This window comes from Bactrocera dorsalis, chromosome 1 (genome assembly GCF_023373825.1).
Source record: "Bactrocera dorsalis isolate Fly_Bdor chromosome 1, ASM2337382v1, whole genome shotgun sequence".
NCBI classification, from domain to species: domain Eukaryota; kingdom Metazoa; phylum Arthropoda; class Insecta; order Diptera; family Tephritidae; genus Bactrocera; species Bactrocera dorsalis.
In genome coordinates, this window is record NC_064303.1 from 79,776,356 (window position 1) to 79,796,657 (window position 20,302).

The 20,302-nt window shown below is 35.0% G+C and overlaps 1 protein-coding gene across 2 annotated transcripts in view; it reads right to left on the reverse strand.

Moving 5' to 3' along the window:
* LOC105231584 (lipase 3) overlaps positions 1–12,601 on the reverse strand; it is a 38,007-nt gene extending 25,406 nt beyond the window's left edge. The window contains exons 1-2 of one of the 2 annotated variants that reach the window (XM_019992524.3): positions 12,546–12,581; positions 11,521–11,845 (exon numbers count right to left, since the gene is read on the reverse strand). In XM_019992524.3, the coding sequence (XP_019848083.1) occupies positions 11,521–11,787 (267 nt within the window). In that variant the 5' untranslated portion in view covers positions 11,788–11,845; positions 12,546–12,581. Of the gene's footprint in view, positions 1–11,520 lie in introns of both variants that reach the window. The other variant, XM_019992522.3, reaches the window with a different exon arrangement.
* Between the last annotated feature and the right edge of the window lie 7,701 nt (positions 12,602–20,302).

Here is a 20,302-nt window from a genome sequence, read left to right on the forward strand (position 1 = left end):
TCTTTAAATATTTGCCTGTACGAAGAAAAGTTTTTCATTATAAAATCAAGTAAGGAAAAACTAACCGAACGTATTATACACTTGCAACGATCGATATATCTATATATAGGTTAAGATGGGTATAAAACGGATGTTTTTGTTTTCGCTTTGAAAAATTGGTTGATAGGCATCTTTAAGAAAGGCTCTCCAAGTATGAGTTCATAATTGCAACGCGAAGGTCTTCCGACTAACAGTTTCCATTTTTTTATATTGTCAGCAATTTAATAGTAAAGCAAAATTTCTACCTTGGTACCAACTTTTACAATGATTTTTCTTAAACCTAACAATTTATAAGATACTGACGGATAAAATTTCATCAGTTTAAAGAAAAATGTTTTCATTTTTCGTATGAATTTTATAATTCATTGAAAAAAAATCATTTTAAATTGGAATGCTCATAGTCTAGTAAAATATTATTAAAAAAATAACTGTCAATTTTTGTATGAGTTATAAAGTTCATAAGAAAAAAATTATTTTCTTTAAAATAATCAAACTTAAACCGTTAATATCTCTAATAGGGTTTAAGCTATCTTTGTACTGTAACATAATAATGGGATGGCGGACAAAATCTTTACTTGAATGGATTTTCACCTAAATGTGGGCGGTGCCACGTCCCCCGTTTCATTTTGACAGCGGCGCCTATAAAGCCTTCTCAGGTGTAAAATTTTCAGTGGTCCGATAACATCCATCGATAAAGCCGTCCCCACTTTTTTGACAAGGACGTCTTATTTTTTACCCAGACGAACAGACCGACAGACACACTGTCATCCGGATTTCAATTCGTCTTATCATCCTGATCATTTATACTATACATACGAGTATAACGCTATATCCATCACGATTAGTTTTAGGTGATACATACAATCGTTAGGTGAACAATAGTATTATATGTATATATTCTGTAGCAAAAGGTTGCAATTATACTCTTGCAAATTATTATTTTTTAAGCTTCATATGAGTCAAAAAGCATTTCTAGACATTGAAACAATGGAATAATAAGCAAGTTCCGCCATCTATCTCTTTTCTTGGCGAACTGCACCAATATATATACTTATTGACTCAATATATATGTAAATGATCAGGTTGACGTAACAGTGGAAATCCGTCTGTCCGTGCAAGCGATAGCTTGAGGACACATTAAGATGTCCTAGTGAAACTCTGTATTAGTGATCCTTGGCTCCTAGGCTATAAAAACGCCAGAAGCATTAAATGTATAACTAAGATGGTACCGAAGATGGCTTTCATAGGAGCCGGAATAAAAATTGGACAATGGGCGTGACATCGCCCACCTTTATATGAAATCATGCTTATAAATCAGGAACAACTTTAAAAATTTCAAACAAAAGTAGTACTGAACACTATCTTGACATTTTAATCTTACGTAATGAAAATGAGTGGAATCGGAATACAACCACGCTTACGTTCCATATTAGAAAATTTTAAATTTCATTGGATCTTGCATTTTTCATTACGCAAATCAAGCACCAATAAAGCTATCAGAATAAAACTTTGCACAATAAATTTTTCGAAATCGTGCTATAATTTGTCGAGTATCTAGACAAATAGAATACATATGTGGAATATTTTTGAAATAACAGCATGCCTTTTGTCCAGATTTCAATACTACCCTCACCATACTTTGGTCAATATGTAATAAATCTTAATCAGTCCTATCACGCAATCCATCGTAGAGTGTTTTTTCGGGAAAGTTACGAAACTGCTATCATGCAATTCGAACAGTTCCGAAAGTAAGTTCGAACTTCGTAGAGTTGCGTTCACTGAATTCACTCGGAACGGAAAATTTTTAAGTTTAGCGGAATTTTTGTACGACAGGTTTGTGCTAACGGAGAAATAAATTTCCATATGTGAGAGTCATGATTGCTGCCAGGAAACTGAACATTCACATAACGTATTTTCATTTTATTGTCACATATCTTGAAAACGTTGATTAAGATGTTTGAAATGCGAATTTGTCACCAAACTTACAATCATGGCATTGATACTAAAGTATCCTTTGCGGTTATAATAAAGAAACTTATCTTTAGTTGGGGCAGCGATTTTAATATGTATTTCTGAAAAAAATCCTTTTTCGCTTCCCTTTTTTCAACATCACTTAAATCGAGGTTTATCCACTGAGGGCACAAATGAGACTGAAGCAATCCCAATACTTCTTTTAAGATGCAACAAAATGTTGACTGAGCCATTGGAATATCGAAGTCTTTACCCACTCCATGCTGATAGCCTCCTTCAGCTAAAAATCGTAAAACTGAAGACAATCGATGAAGTAAAGATATAGACGACGATCTTGAAGAACTTGCATTCCTCTCTAGAACATCGAGGACATACGTAAAGGCCGCCTTATTTAAGCGATAGTTTTTAATAAACCTGTTTTAGAAAAATAATTTTAATAAAATTTAACAATGAATTTTTATGGATTTATGAACTGTACATTGTTTCGTCCACATCGAAAGGGTTACTCCTGTCCCTCAGTGATTTTCGGTGAATTTTTATATCACGCCGACTTCTCTCACGTTCTTCCTCAAGCAACATAAATGAAAACCTTAGCGAATACATATTTTTTGTTCGTAAAATCAATTTGAATATAAACGTTTCCACTTTTATTAATCCTAATTTTTATTTTTTCTTCTACACAGCTGATTTCGAAATGTCAAAATTCAAATTTAAGTCTGGCAACAAAAGTTTCGAATTCACATGAATTCAATGATAGCAAATTGTTCGTATTCGTAGCTTTGCTACGATGGATTGCGTGATAGGGCTGAATGAAATTCATTAATAAATCTTTTCTAATAACGGTGTATCCCCTTGGCTAAAAAAGTTAAAATCAGGGCAACACTTTCCCAAGTCCCGATATACCTAATATTCAGATTTTCAACATCCGCTTGACTTTATACTTCTCTAAGGTTTCTAGTGAAATGCAGATATTTTATTTATAATTCAAAATATCAGCTTTTATATAAAGTTTATGTAACAAAGTGTACTCACCTTTTTTTTGTTCAATTTACCATAAAATAAAAAGAAATAGCGAAAGAAAAACGAGCTTAACCGCCCGTGTGGATATTTTATTGGCACTGTCCGGGACACCAAATACATTTTTTTTGTACAAAAACGAAACGAAATTATACAATGAAATTATGCGAAATTAGTTAAAATTCGATGTTTATCTTAGAAAGATGACGGAGGATAAAACGGAAACGTGAAAACGTAAGCCGATCGCTGTTAAGGTCGAAAAACGAACTGAGCGGGATCTGTTCATCAGTCCTTTTTGAAGCAGATGGCTTGGATCCCCTCTGAGGTGCGTGCTACTCGGAAGATTGCCTCTTTGTCTCGGGATCATACTCAAAGATAAATGGCTCGTCAGTTTCACACAGAATTTAATCGCGTAATTCTGCTCTAACGAACGCTGCGTTTTCGGATTGCACCACACACAGAAACACGTCGCGCGTCCGTTAGCTAGAAACGCCCTCTATCGAATCCAGTTGGTGCGAAGAAAATCAGCCATAGCAAATCAGACGATTTTACTTTAAACAATTTCTCACCAGAGTAGCTTGTAAAACTCAGCTATGTCACCTTTTTTGCTATTACAAAGAGGGATTTCTCGGAGAGTGGAATTGTGAGAATTACCGAATATAACAGTATATATTTGACCTGAATCTGGTCATTCCAACTATTCTAAATAAAACTTTCAATTTAATGTAACAACAAAATTCAATAATAGATTATTTTGTTAGTAAGTAAAAGCATTGTTTAGACGAAAGATAACTCTTTCTAGTTGGCTGTAGCAGGAGCAATGATGCCATAGTACATAAGTTGGAATTATTGCTAAAGATATGTAGTGTTGGTGTGCAATCAGGAGATTGTTTGCTAAAGAATAACATATTTGCACTTATTTTTAGCGTCTTTAAACGCTGCGACATAAATATAAACAAGTGTGCGATTGTCTACCATGTATGTGACATATGTATGTATATACTAACATATATATATGTATGTACTCGGCTTAGTGCATTGATTGGCAAAGCGGCTGAGGTGAAATGATATTTTTACCAGCCGCGCTAAGAGTAAACATAAATGAAGAAAAAAACAAGTAAGGAAGGGCTAAGTTCGGGTGCAACCGATAATATAATCCTCTCACAACTTGCAAAACTCAAATTCTGGAAAAACCATAAAATGTAAAACGTCAGCTAGAAGATCGGAATATAAGCAATTCGGCATAAGATTTGTTTGAAAAACAAATAAAATTGTGCGGAATATACGAAGGAAACTATGAGTTATGGGGTATAGGTCTATCTTGCAGTTCTTTAACGATTCCGATGCAATAGTCGATAACTTGTTTTCTTTTGACTTTTGCTTCTGCCCCCAATGGCACTATCAGTGATCAAGTACAACTTTGAGCTTCAAACGTCTCAAGACTTTGTCATTATATAAAAGGCCTTTGAATCAATCTATCAAGCAGTTAATAATATTTTCCGTTTGTGTGGTTTTCAAAGCTGGAGCAGCAATCTCAGTTGAAATCCATGCAATACTTCCGTTAAAAAGCGCGTTTTCAAATCTTTGCCGATTGTATCCAACAGAGAAAAGAACACTGAGATCGTGTGGTATTTTTGGCAAGTTCTCACCCAGAAATTTTCGCGTTTTGTTTGTCGGCCGCAGATTCTTGGATTTTCTTCGTCAACTTCCAGTTCTTCTGCTATTTTTTTCGTGTCCGAATAAATGTATCGAAATTGTACCTCAGCTTTTTGTTCTCGATTTGAAACGTCTGCGACAGAGACGTTTGATATGATCAAGCAGGTTTACCCAGATGTTTCTTTAGCAAGAAGTGGTCTGTTTCCATGGCACCAAGCCTTTTTGGAGGATCGGGAAGAGGTCGCTGATGAATGAGTAAATCCAAAGTGAAAACTATGGTCATTGTTTTTTTTTTGTGACATCAAAAGCATCATCCACCATGAATTTTTTCCTCCTGGACAAACCGTCAACGCCAAGTTTTACGTGGAAGTCCTCAAGAGACTCAAACGAAGGGTCAATCGGGTCAAGACTTTTCCGAAGAATGCCTTCCATGACGCCTTCAATGCTTGGAAATCGCACTGGCAGCACTGTATCGACGCAGAAGGAGCCCATTTTAAAACTTTCTAAAGAATTGTAACGTTTGGTTAAATACATGTTTTTAAATCGACTCGATCATATTACTTTCCTGACAAACCCTGTAGGCAAAAAATTCAAATTATAAACACTACAGGTTGTGGCAATAACAGGGAGTTACTGCAGAATTTTTCGTTTCTTTGCTTATTTCGTTGATCGATCCGATATCTAACTGCGTAACAGCACACGCATCTGTTCTAATAGATGTGCATAATTTCAAATTAAGATTAATTTTTTTCATTTGTTCATGAACGATTCATCCAAGGGCAACCCCAGTGGGAGATAACTCTGTGTAAGTTTGAGTGTGTTTGCTAACAGTCATAGGAGATATACATAGTTTCATCTTCTACTTTGGAGTCATCAGAGCCACTATCTTCCACAGTATGGTTTTTTAACAGCTTAGCAAAGGCATACGAAATCGTCATGAAACATTCTCTTTCCAGCAGAAGTGAAATCGTCATAACGAAGTATGAAACCTGAAACAATCAAACCTTGGGGGCGAAGCCTCACATTTCTCCCCTCTGAATCCGCTACTGTATATATACACAAATATTTACGAACTTCCATTTCACATTATACTGCATTTACTAGTCAATATGCAAAAAATCCTAATAAATTCAGAAAGAATGTATGAAATCATGACGATACTTTTAAGTTCAATTTCAAGTTTTGTTAACTCTTGAAGGTCCTGCAAGATACGAAAGTAAAAAATGTTCGATAACACCTGAACTTAGCCCTTCTTTACTTTTTATACTCTTGCAACCAGTTGCTACAGAGTTTTATAGTTTCGTTCAACTAACGGTCGTACATACCTATCACCTAAAACTAATCGAGGTAGATAGAGAGTTATATATTTATAAACGATCAGGGTGACGAGAAAAGTTGCAATCCGGTTGACTGTCTGTCTGTCCGTCCGCCAGAGTTCGTAGATGAGCGTAATCGGATCATTGCCACGCCCACAAATCGCCATTAACCGAAAACTTATAAAGTGCCATATTTAAGCACCAAAACTCGTATTTGGCTCAGGGGATTGCAGTAGCCAGGGGCACCAGCGAGAGAAATTTTTGAAAAAGTAGGTTTACTCTAACAAGTTTAATGTATATATCCCGTAATCCACTTAAGCTAAAACAACCAAATTCGCCCAGCACAAATTTTATAAGAACTCCTACCTATAACGGTACTGTTCAAAACTACTAACAGCAAAATAAATCAGTAACTAAATGCGCCAGAGACACTAAAATTTACCGCCGGTATGGTATGACAAGGCTTTATAGGGACCAGGGTAAAATATTGGTGAAATCCCTTATCCCGGGACCCGACTTACCGATTTCGATAAAATTTGGTATGTGGTATTTTTTTCTATGTCGCGTTTTAAAAAATAATCGAAATCGAACAATAACCACGCCAACTTCCCATATAGCACAATTTTAAATTCCACTTGATTCTTTTACTTACCGGTACACCAACCAAGAAGGAATTAGTAGAACGGGATAAAACTTTGCACGAATAATGTCTTTAATGTGTGAATCGGACCAATACTTCCCTGTCCGATTTAATCGGTTTTTGACATACAGACATACCATTGTAAAAGAAAGATTATTACTTAATTTCAGTTATATACTATGTCACACATTGACCAACATTTTCAATCAAAAGTCAACTATAAGTGCCCCCTTTTACTTATAATAAAGATTTTCGAACTTCCGGGTATTTTACACCTTAAAGGCTTTTTGCAAGAATATAAAATGTTCGGTTGCACCCGAAATTAGCCCTATTTTCCTGGTTTACTTCAATTATTTTATTTACCCTTCCGCAAAACAATTTTTTCTCCCATTTCGACATATAAATAAATGTACCAGAGACACACAGAGACTCCCACTTCTCACAAAATTATCATTGTTGCTGTTATTGTTCGTAAATGGACAATCCCAACTAGGAAGTCACAATTTTGTAAAATTACGTAGATTTATTGAAGGAGAATGTCGAGCGTTGAGTGATTTGCATGCATTCAACAATGACGTCTGCATCAAAAGCATAACAAATAAACATATCCACAAAGAGGCTCATGCTAAATTAGTATGTGAAGTGTGTGTGAGTGTTCATAATCTTTAATGGTACACTGCACTTTTATTAGTTTTTACTGTTTCATGTTACTAATTTCATTTTACTGCTTATTTTACTGTTGTAAAAGTAGGTGAATGGATATATTTGTATGTGCAGACACGTTAGACCACTGACTGAGTAATTTCTTCGATAATAGTATACTTGAATGTTGAAATCCTAGTAAACTCCATTTAGAGCTCTAATGCTGGAGTTTACTAAAAAGCTTATCAGTCATTAGCAGTCATTTCAAATGAGAAAAATATTGATTCCGACTGTGACGTGACAGACCACCGATTAAGAGTGCGCTACATACGAGTAGAGCGCTAAAACTGTAGCATGTATTGGGCATGCTGTTTAGCAACACCGCTACCGTGAGATCACATCGTTGCAGTATTTGGTGTTCAAGCGCGATTTGCGCTATCGACAAAACATATATGTATGTAACTCTTCTTATACTCTTGCAACATGTTGCTACAGATCATAATAGTTATTTTGCACCTAACGGTTGCTTCAAATATTTAAAATCTATCGAGATAGATAAAGTATTATAAAGGTTCATATAAATGTTCAGGTCCTCTACCGGCCCTCCAAAAAGGCCTGAGGCCCCCGATACACACCACTTCTAGCTAAAGCAACATCTGAGTAAGCCTGATTGATGATATCAAACGTCTCTGTCGCAGATTTACCAAGTTTCACACAGATTTAATTGCGTACTTCTGCTCCTACGAACGCTGCAGTTTCGGCTTGCACCACTCACGGAAACACGTCCCGCGAAAATGTTTGTCTTGACTCTCCAGGTGCTTAGAGACAACTGCTCAGCCGCTCTCCCGAATCCAGTCGGTGCGCGCACGCTCCGAAGTATAGTCGCGACGGGGGAAAATCAGTCCTATTACTTTCCGGGCAAACCCTGTATTAGCTTTTAATTACCACCGCTATAATTTTTTTTTGCGCTCCAAGACATATTGATATTCAAAATAGTTTTTGTCTTTCTTTGCCCGAAATATTATGAAATGTTATATTGTTAAATGCAACATGTGTGACTTTCTTATTAAACGCAGCCGGCTAGGAGTGCCATACAAAAACAAACAAAAGTAAGTTGTTACTGGTAATTAGAGCTCACTTTATTGTCATTTGTTAAGCACGATTTTTGTGCAGTTTACGAAAAAGCGTAAGATCACAAAAAACAAAAACATTATATACGCGTGCGTTGCTGTTTTTGAAACGAAATAGTATTTGCAATGCCAGCAACAAGTTATTACCACTTTTTAGTATTCACAGACAAATTTTGCTATGTACTCGTATGTATGTCATTTGTCTTCAACTCGTTCATCAAATGACTTTGTTCGGTAATCGATGCGTGCTGAGCATTACAATAGACTATACAAATATATATCTATGCATATATGTATGTATGTACATACTTATAACATTAACACAGAGCTCACTGTTATGAAGTGCCAAAGAAGCCTATAAGTTTATGCTTGCCTAATTCCATATATTGATATATGTATGTATGTATATCTACATATGTATGTACATATGTTCATGTAACGAGAAATTTATCTGCGGCGAATTCATAGGTACGTCCACCTAATAAAATATTATCGACATATTTGTTTATTTATAAGGTTTGACAAAGGTGTGTGCCCTTGGTCGCACAATTGAAGAGTTATCGATCTATTAAACGAAAATACACACCTTCATACATGAATATACTACATATGTATGTACATACATACATATATGCCCTATCATAGGTTATGAATATATGCGCTTAGTAAAGCACATATGTATGTACGACCAACATCTTGATGGCAACGTGCTCACCTGAATTTACCTACATTACTGCAACGCTTCCGATTTTTCACTTTGTTTATTTCCATTGCCTCTATTGCATAATATTGCTTATGCGCACTTTTTGGCAAGTCGCCACTCTTGAATAAATAATTTTTAACATGAAGTACAAATATACATTCATATATATGTACGTAAAAAAATGAGCACACACAGTACACATTGCAAATTACATCCTCGAATTGTTTTCAAAATGCATGTGAAAAATTCATCATAAGTGAGTTGGGACATACATATGTATGTTGTTACATGCATGCATAAATAACAAATAAGGAAGGGCTAAGTTCGATTGTAATCGAACATTTTATACTCTTGAAGCTTGCAAGCATCAACGCCGGGAAAATACTGTCAGGTAAAGCCACAGAGATCCACGCTCTTTCAATTTCATTAAGATAAATCAAATATTGACCGATGCACATTCAAAGTTCAACTGGAAATTTGTATTAGATATATGGGGGTTAAGGGAAGTATTGATCCGATTCTACCTATACTTGACATAATTTCATTAAAACCCCGGCCGGCCCGGCTATAGTAAAACAGATTATTTAGCAAAATTTCGTTTTTTTTTTGTTCAACCTTTCAAGGGTGATACATTGTTTATAGCGACCCTCTTTCGATACAGTTTTTTTATTCTTGGAACATTTTCAAACGGGAAGCTAAAAGGATTTGTAATGAGCTAGTTGGATTGGTTTAGCTTAAGTTGGTTGGAGGATATGTACATTAATCTAATTAGGGGCGGAGCTCCAATCACTTTTTATACTCTCGCAACAAAGTTGCTAAAGAGAGTATTATAGTTTTGTTCACATAACGGTTGTTTGTAAGTCCTAAAACTAAAAGAGTCAGATATAGGGTCATATATACCAAATATACAGGGTGACGAGTAGAGTTGAAATCCGGATGTCTGTCTGTCCGTCCGTCCGTGCAAGCTGTAACTTGAGTAAAAATTGAGATATCATGATGAAACTTGGTACACGACTAAAAGTGCGTTAACCGACTAACAAAAAACGTCAGAAACACAAAATTTTACGGAAGAAATGGCAGAAGGAAGCTGCACTCACGCTTTTAATAAAAATTGAAAATGGGCGTGGCATCGTCCTTTTATGGACCAAAAACCATATCTCAGGAACTACTCGACCGATTTCAATGAAATTTGGTATATAATATTTTCTTAGCACCTTGATGACATGTACGAAATATGGGTGAAATCGGTTCACAACCACGCCTTCTTCCAATATAACGCTATTTTGAATTCCATCTGATCTGTATAATATATACATTAGGAACCAATGATGATAGCGGAATAAAACTTTACACAAATACGGTATTTGAGCTGAGGTATCACGTTTAAAAAAATATGTAAATGACGGATAATGAAATCTCGATTATCACTTTATCATGCGAGAGTATAAAATGTTCGGTGACACCCGAACTTAGCCCTTCCTTACTTGTTTAAATTATAAATATTGCAATCCTCTGCACCAAAGATTCTGCCCATCTCCAATCCCAACCCTTCTTGGGTACCAAGCAAATATATGTATATTATATGTACCAAGTTTCATCGAGATATTTCAATTTTAAGAATTAAGTTAACGGAGCATCAACACCCAAAAACAGATATTAACAATACAGCTCAAAATCAGCTGAATTTTTCTAATTCAAAAACTGCTTTCACTTAAACGGAATATGGCGACTATGTTATACTGACTTCGTATTGAGTTGGGTTTTCTAAGAATGGGAATGAACATTAGAACCAATTGTAAACACTGTAAAGAAGCTTAAAGTTTTCTTTGTAGATATGCTTGTGTATATACATACATATGAACGTTATTATATGTTTATACAAAATGACACCATCTAAAGGCGTCATTTGGTGTATTATTAGCTGATTGAAGGCTTTCCTGCTGCTCTTCAGCTTCTAAAACTTGTAGGAGAAACTCATTAACAATATAGTGCGAATCAAATAATAACTACGTACTTTTCTATACAGCAAGGTATAGAATCAATTAATACAATTCAAATTGGGTCAAAACCATTGTGTTTTAATGATTGCTTTTATCAAATGTAAGCCCTATGACAGATTAGAAAAAAATCTGTACGTTTAGAAATATATTGTGGGGCTTGCGCTATATTTATAACGAATAGTACATATGTATAGTACACAAAAACAAACGTTAACTTCGGCTGCACCGAAGCTATAATACCCTTCACAGCTTGATTTGTTATAGCAACTACTGCATATCATATATATGTATGAACATATTGAATAGTTTATTATATAATATGAATAATAGTACAAATTTATACCACAGCAACGCGTGGCCGGATCCAATAATACTAACATAAAATTACAGTTATATATGTACGTACCGTTATCAATGACGCATCCTCAAGTATATCTGATTTTAAATTTCGCCCACCACCCGCTAAATTCGCATTACTGGCTAAAAACACTGAATTTAGCAGATTCTTAAAACTCAGAGATGTGTAACTGAATGGGGAGAGTATAGTGAAGGCTTCAGCGGTGCCGGCGAGCAGCTGCAATGCAAGGAAAGAGGCAAATGCCAGCGGCCATAGACTGAAAATTTCACTTTTCAGCATCTTTACCGTTGTGTTATTATTATGTTTTCTCGCCATTACTCACAGTAATTCAAAGAAAAACACACTTAACGCACCCAAAAGTGTAGAGATGTTGCTTAATAAAATACAGAAAACAAAACGCGCGTAAATAGTAAAAAATTGGCACGCGTACGGTTAAAATTTTTTGTTGCAGAAATACGTATTTTTAAGAGGCAAAAATATCTGAACAAAGCACTGCACATGCGCGGCACGCAAACGACGAGACATACACGCGGTAGTGCAGCGTGCATAAGGTGGGCGACTGTTTGCGGTTTCTTGCACTTGTTGAGCTGTTACGTTTCTTAGTTTTCTTCGCCACTTTCCCACTGGCTTAGTTTTTTATATTTGTTTTTGAAAAAAAAAAGTTATTTATAGGTTTTTATTTATTTTCTCACTTAGTTTCTTGACTACTTCCTATTTTGAAATTCTGCCTACTGACTTTGTAGCTATAAACGAATTTGGCTAATGTGTTTTAATGCACGCAGTTTCAATAATTTGCTTTCATTATTCAAAATTTCATGCACTATAATTATTGCTTATCGTGTTTTCCTCTGTAGGAAATGCAGTTTACTCAATTTTGAATTTCCGCGCTTTGAGAAATATATATTCAAAATATTTGCACTAATTTCGCGCGAGCTTCACGGCTACCGATATTGCAACATATAAACAATGCACATTTATTTCTGCCTTTGATTTACTGTCGTAAAATGCAATGCTTATATATCTTCATACATTTGCACATATTCACTAATTTTTATGTTTTACGCTCAACATACCCGTAACAGAATATATTTCTTTCGAACACTACCTTTCGCCTCAAACTTCGCAAACAAACTGCAACGAAGCTAAGCGCGTTTTGTAGCAAAGCTTTCATTTTGAACCACCATCTCGGATCGTTGCTTAGTGCTGTTGTTGGTATTGGTCTGTCCAACTCAAGTTACTTTTGCTCACACCAGATTGAGGCGAACTTGTTTGAACGTAGTTTTTAAATGTTGGATCAGAGAACATATAATTTTATGTTCTCTGGTTGGATGTTCTAAGACTCTTGGTATATCCGATTTACAGACACCAAAAATCAGAAATAGATCACAGACGTCTCAGAAGAAGATTTTAACACGGCCACGTGAACAGTACTAAATATTGAATGAAAATTATGATCAGATACTTATTTTGATATTGCAGCCGAATGTTAGTATTTTGGCTTATTTTTCATATGTTTACTGTTTACTTGATCATGCTGTTATATAAATGAAGCAACAATAAATGTTTTTAATAAACTATTCGATTATTAATTACTAGCACCTCACATATGAAGTTCCTATTGGTATTAACCATGCTGCTCTAACAAAAAATGTTTAATCTCCAAATTTCGGTGAGGTATTCAACAGGCCATGTTCTCCGACGCTGATCACAAACTATGGTTCAATGGATTAAAATCCAGACTTCCAGACAACGATTAATTTACAGCTATGAAACCAGGAGTATTGCCGCTGTTACGGTTTTTGACATACATAGGTGTGCTGGAGTAGAATCTTTCTGGAAGATTCAATGCTTTCCATCGAAGAAACATAAAAAACATACTCTAGCTTTTTATTCCTGTAAAATTGATAACATTCTAATTAGAATATGTAATTTTATAAGTAATATTTATAGTAAATGAACAAATGGATCTGTACTTTTATGAATTTTGTAAATTTGGTTTTTACATAATAGTTTTGTATTATCTTTGTTACTTATAGAAATTAAATTCATAGATTCAAAAATCGCTAATGTTTTAATTTGTATTTTTAAAATGAAGTAAAATGAAAAAATTATAACTTCGAAAAGAAAAATACATCACCCAATGTTTGAAACGGGGAAAAGGCTATAAATAGACACAATGAATGTTCTTAATTGAATTATCGATGCGCATACCTATTAAAATTTTTGTTTTCAATTTCTATGATATCACAAAATTAATAATTATTCTTTAACATTCTCAGAAATTAGTTGGCAGGGCTTTAGCAGAGAATGTTAATTGAATTCCGTTAACATTCTCTGTTGGTATCAATAGCGTTCACACTCGCTTATCAATATTTAAACGTTTTTTATACTCTTGCAACGTGTTGCTACAGAGTATACAAGTTTTGTTCACCTAACGGTTGTTTGTATCACCTAAAGCTAATCGAGATAGATATAAAATAAATATCATATATACACATACATCAATTATAAGGATGGGAAGACTGGTTTAATTCCGAGCGATAGTCTGTCTGTCGTCCCTGCAAGCTCTAAATTGAGTAAAAATTTAAATATTATTGATGAGTTCCTTCACAAAAAAGAAAGGGCGAGCTCGTAGATGGGTGTACTCGGACCACTGAGCCCACAAAACTCAATCGAAAACTTATAAAATGCCATAACTATGCACTTAATTAAGCTATAAATCCGTAATTTGGTGCAAGGGGTTAAAAATTTTGTTATAGCCAAGTTAACAACAGCGCGCCAATCGTTTCTCCTTTTTGCTGTGAGACGCCAATTGGAGATTCCAAGTGTAGCCAGGTTCTTCTCCACCTGGCCTTTACAAAGGAGTTAAGGCCTTCATATCTAAGAAAAAAAATTCGTAGAAAAAGTCTTTTTTTACCTTGAAACCCTAACCCCTCCCTTAAGTTGCTACACCTCAGTAGTGCGTTGGATAAAATATCGATTAAAGAATTTGTCTCAAATTTTGTATTTCTAACCAAAACTCGTGTGCGGAATCCTTGCGAATGTTGGAAAATGCTTAACGATGATTCAAAAACACAAAGGCGGTAGAGAGATCGTTACTATTGACACGATTCAATACATTTTTGACACACTAATATACCAATTTCAGCAAAAAACTATTCCGGAATTTCAATATTTATGTACATATATTATATATAATATTTCACACATTGACCGATATTTGCGGTAAAAAGTCAACTATAGGTTCTGAGGTCCATATATTCGGTACCTATTCGCTTGAACAGTTTTATTTGGATTTGGGCGAATACTCTAAAAGCAATATTCGTGACAAGTTTCATCCCGATATATTGATTGCTTCTTAATTTGAACACTGGAGAGGGAAGAAATAAATGAAATTTAAAATTGCGTTACATAGGAAGTGAGCATGGTTATAGTTCGATTTCGCACATTTTTGCACTGTGAAATAAGAATTCTAAACAAAAAAAGCTAATTTCACATCGGTTTCTTTAACCCCCCTTATAAGAATTGTCCTAAGCGAATACGGCTGTAGTGGTCTAAATTTTCAGCCCACAGGTGCCCCTTAATACTACAATCCTCTGTGCCAAATTACTGTAATATCTTATTTTGGAGCTTAATTATGGCGCCTTACTTCTTTAGCATGGAATATGTGTATCAAGTTGCAGCAAGATGTTATCAAGATCAAGTTCTTCCAGTTGCGACCCTACAAATTGTACCACTCTCCGTTGACAGTAACGGTGTCATTAGCGAACATATCTTTATAATTTTTAAGGAAACATAAAACAGGTGGAAAGTCTGTAATTTAAAATGATTACAGACTTTATAATGATTACTTTCCACCTGTTTTCAGTTTTTCAGATACATTGGGGTGGTAATGGTCTGGGCTGATTTAAAGTATGAGTAAAACATGTTCTGTAATTTCTATTGAGATAACTCAAACATTGGCGGATAGTTACAGCATAAAGACATATGGAAGTTGGAAAATCTTTATATTGGGTAGTCGAAAAATTCAACTCTAGATACTGAGGTTCAGTACCCAGAGGCTTGAACAATTGTGGCTGGATTTGGACAATTTTTGGTTATAAGGCAATATTTGTGAAAAATTGTATCCCCTTATATGGATTTCTTCTTGATTTATGTACTGGAAAGTGAAAGAATCAAATGAAATACAAAATTGTGCTGCATGGGAAGTAGACGTGATTGTAGTCCGATTTCGCCCATTTTCACATGGTGACATAGGATGTGAGAAGAATGCCACAAACCAAATTTAATCGAAATCGTCGTACGGTTTCAGAGATATATGATAAAATCACACACAAGTGCTATTAGCTACTGCGATCTCCTATGCCAAATTACAGTTTTAGACAGCGAACAAAGCTATTATACTCTGAAGCAACATGTTGCAAAAGTATAAAACGTGAGACAAATGCATTACATATCACCCATTCACACATGTGTTTGAACAGCTGTTTCTTCATGTGGCAGTAGCTGTTTTCTGCAATCAAAAATTTTTCTAGCAGAAACTAGCAGTGCTCTCTCTTTTTATGCTCTTAACTTGTGCTCTCATTTGCTAGTTTTTTGGGTTAAGGAACGCTTTTCCAGCAGAAACTTGGTTAGCTAGTGATAGTGAGCAATTATGAAACAAACCTGTTTTCTTTGCTAACTTTTGCACGATCAGCTGATCGCGAGATGGGAAATCTCTATTTAATTCAATTGCCATCAGCGTAGCGATTATTGAACAGGTGTTTGACGACATTCCACAGCTTATATCGCCAATTTTAGTACCATCAGTATTGGTTTAAGTTGTACACGTATGTGCGAGAAAAATACATAATGACTGTTGAACGTTTTGACTTGATGGCAGTATGATTTCGGCTCGCGCTAACTATTATAGATGAATCTAGATACAGATGTACAAGTATATATCTTTTTCCAATCTCCAAAACCATGTGTCTATGTAATGATTTTCTATCGATTATTGGGAAATTTCGCAGAATGTGAATACAGAATGTTAGTCTAAAAGTTCCTAAGAGCCTCTGAAATTAAACTTTTTAAATTTATACTCTTTGAAGGGTTTTAAGATGTGAAGTACTTAAATCTACACCAACTCTCTTCAAGATAGAGAACATGGATAGAATGCATTAAGGTAGTAACAAAATTATAAACAGGAGTAAACATTTCTTAATAAAAATAGTATATATATTCTAAAAAATGTAATAATACTCCATTGTTCCATTAAAAAAGAAGGAAAAGAAGAAATAAACAGTTTTCAATATGTAGCACCAGTTTACCGATTTCTGCTTTGCTCATAAGCATTCTTGTGATTAAATATCTATGAATATACATGAATAAATGAAGATGTGCATATGTATGCACACCTAATACCATTTTTACATTTTGTACTGTTCGGTACTACCGTATACGAGTACATACACGGCTACTAATGGCTTATTTCTCTGCTTTCTTCTTTACGTGTCATTTCTCAATTCCTATAGACCAATTTTATTTGCCGTTTTACTGTACCTTTCTTTACGTCCTCATGTTATTAAAATTTTGCTACCCGGCGGCTGTCTGTCCGTTCGTCCGTCTGTGTAAGCTGTAACTTGAGTAAAAATTGGGATACATACATGCATAGTATGTTCTTGGCTACCACAAAAATTGTGTAGACTTAATTAATGTTTTCAAAAAATGCGCTCGGTGCCATTCTCTAATAACTTTTTTGAACTTATCTATTAAACCCCAAAGGCTGTAATACCCAAAATCACTCAGGACAAATGACAAATACTCTTCGCAACCTTACCGACAGGGTAAAGTCAAATTATAACCACGTCCAATCCAGTAGTTGAAAACTACTGAGGCAAACATTATATTTAAAAGCCAAGACGGTGGTGAAAAGCTTTATAGAGGCAGGTGCAAAAATTGGACAATGGGCGTGGAACCACCAACCTTCAGGCTACATGCTATATCTCAGGAACTACACAACCAATTTCATCCAAATTTGGTAAGGGAGGTTGCCCAACCATTCCTATCATGCACTGTGAACATGGACGAAGTTAGATGATAACCACGCATACATACATATAGTGTTATCACGATTCTTTCACCGCCAGTATACAAACCAAACATCAATGAATATAACTTTGCACAAGTAGTGCCCTTAAGGGGCTATACCAGTATGACGCATGAAAAATTAGGCGATTTTCGAAAATTTTTTTAAGAGAAAGTACGCGATTGAATATTTTGAACTTCTTTGAACGTAGTAAGGTATATTTTCAGCTATATTTTAAGATTTTTTTTTTACAAAAATGATGAAAAATAACGGAGTTATGGGCTGTCTTCGGAGGTGCCAAAAAAAAAGTGCCCCAACTGCTGACATGATTCCGGCCGAATGAGTAGCTGAAAAGTTTATTAAGCTTAAAGATATTTCCTATACAATGACTCATGATCTTTGAAAAATATCAAAAATTAACAAAATGACCTAATTTTGAAAAAAAAAATCGTTTTTAAGGTAAAAAATCGTCGTTTTTTAATGCCAAATTGACAATTTTCAATCAATCTAAAAGATCGTAGTCCATTGTATAGTAAATGTATTCAAAAATACTCAGTTTTAATTTGAAGTCGATCGGTTAATTTTTGGTTGAGTTATGATGTCAGCAATTTTGAAAAATGTCGTTTCGAGAAAGACGCGTTTAAAGTTTCACTTATATACTACATATGTTTGCACCTCCGAGCGGTCGCTCTTTAGAACGCTGCCATTCAAAAACTATGCAAGATACGACCTTCCCGATTTCACAGGATATTTACGGAAATATATTCTATCGAAAAAGCAAATACAATTTTTTTTTTTAAGTGTCACACTGGTATAGCCCTTAAGGTGTTCAACCCCAAAAATGGTCGTCAGGCACAAAATATCTGAACCCCAGTACATTTGGTTGATATTTTACCGAATAAATATTGTGCCCAAAAGTGGTCACCAGACACCAAATATCTGGACTCCAATACAACTGATTGAAATTTTTCCGAACATGTCTGTCAATCTGTGTAATCTGGTATTGAAATTTGGGGAGAACCGTTTATTTCTTTTTTTTGAAAAAATCTCTTTTTAATAACAGTGTATCTTTATACCTGTGATTATAAATAATGATCATAATACTTCATAATTTTAATTAAAATTTATGTGAAAATCGCATATTCGGTTACACCTGAACTTAGCGGTTTCCTTCCTTGCTTTTTGCAATTTTTGTATCTAGTCTGTGGATAATAGTATCTCTAGGCTGTTTTTTTAAATATTTTTATTCACGCAAATATTTTTTATGTGTAAACAATTATTTTTAAACAAGTAATAAAGGGATAAGTTCGTTCCAAATATTTTATACTCTTGCAATTCGTAAGAATCAAAGCCAGGGAAATATTTAAGGTGTAAAACGTCAACTAGAGGATCGAAATCCAAACAATTTTTTATAAACATATGTATACTAAATATAACTCATACACTGACTGACATATTCGGCATAAAGTTTGTTAGAAAAAGAAAATCATTATATATGAGAGTTGGGGGTAGTAGCTATTTTCCTCAATATCACAAACTAAAAAACCAACCATATGTAGTGAAGCCAACCGGATGTTCGAAAATCCTAATATTTGTTATATAGGGTAAGTAGGTGTTTGTTGTCCGATGTAAGTTTTGCCGAAATTAGATGGTCGTGTCCCGAGATATAGGCTTTCAGCAAAAAGTGGGCGGTGCCTCGCCCATCGTTCAATCCGGTTCTCATAAAGCTTTCTCATACCATCTCGGTGGTAAAATTTAATGTCTCTTATAGATTTATCGCGCTTTTAGTAGTTTTTAACAGTACCGATAAAATTTGCCTCAGATGTTTTAAATTTTTACGGCATACTCAGTAAGATTCCACTTTTGTTGACAGTAGTACCCACACACACATTTAAAATTTATGTAACTCATGGCTAACTACCAGGTTGTTCAATAAGTTTTGTCGTTAGATAAAAACACAATTTTATAATTCAAAATACACTTTATTAATCAGTATAATCACCCTGAACATTAATACATTTGTTAAAACGATCCTTCAATCCGTGGATCCCATCCCTGAAGTGAGAATCCGGAAGATCTGCAAAGTAAGCTTCAACAGCCGTAATGACCTCTTCATTTGATGAAAAACGCTTGCCACGCATAAATTTTGGAATTCTGGAAACAAAGAGAAGTCGGTGGATGCTCCAACAATTCGAACTTTAATTCATGGATTTTAGCCATTATCAAAATGCTCTTGTGACACGGTGCATTGTCTTGATGAAAAAAGATTTTTTTCTTCTGAGAACAGGGTCTCTTTTCCTCGCGCATCCCAAAAAACTGATGTCATAACCTTCCTGGCCTATTTCCGAACACGAGACCGTTGCGAAGCCGAACAACCAGATTCACACCACTCTCTAGCCTCTTGTTTTGATTCAGGATCATGGTGATAGACCCAAGTCTCATCCAAAGTCACTCCAAATGTTGCGGCACCCATTGTGCACAGTCAATCGACGATCTTCCAAAATCATATTTTGATTATGATTTCTGGTATTTATGCACTTTTTGGACGTCTTTCACGTGGATCGTCTTCAAGGCTTGTGCGACCACGTTTAAATTCAGCAACCCATCTTTCTACTATTCTAACTGTAGGTGAACAATCATTATATATGTACTTCTAACATTCGTTCGTGAATTTCTTTTGGTGCTACACCTTCCAAAAATAAGAATTTTATAACTGCCGATATTAAATTTTTTCCATTGTAAAAAAATACTGTGACACGGTGA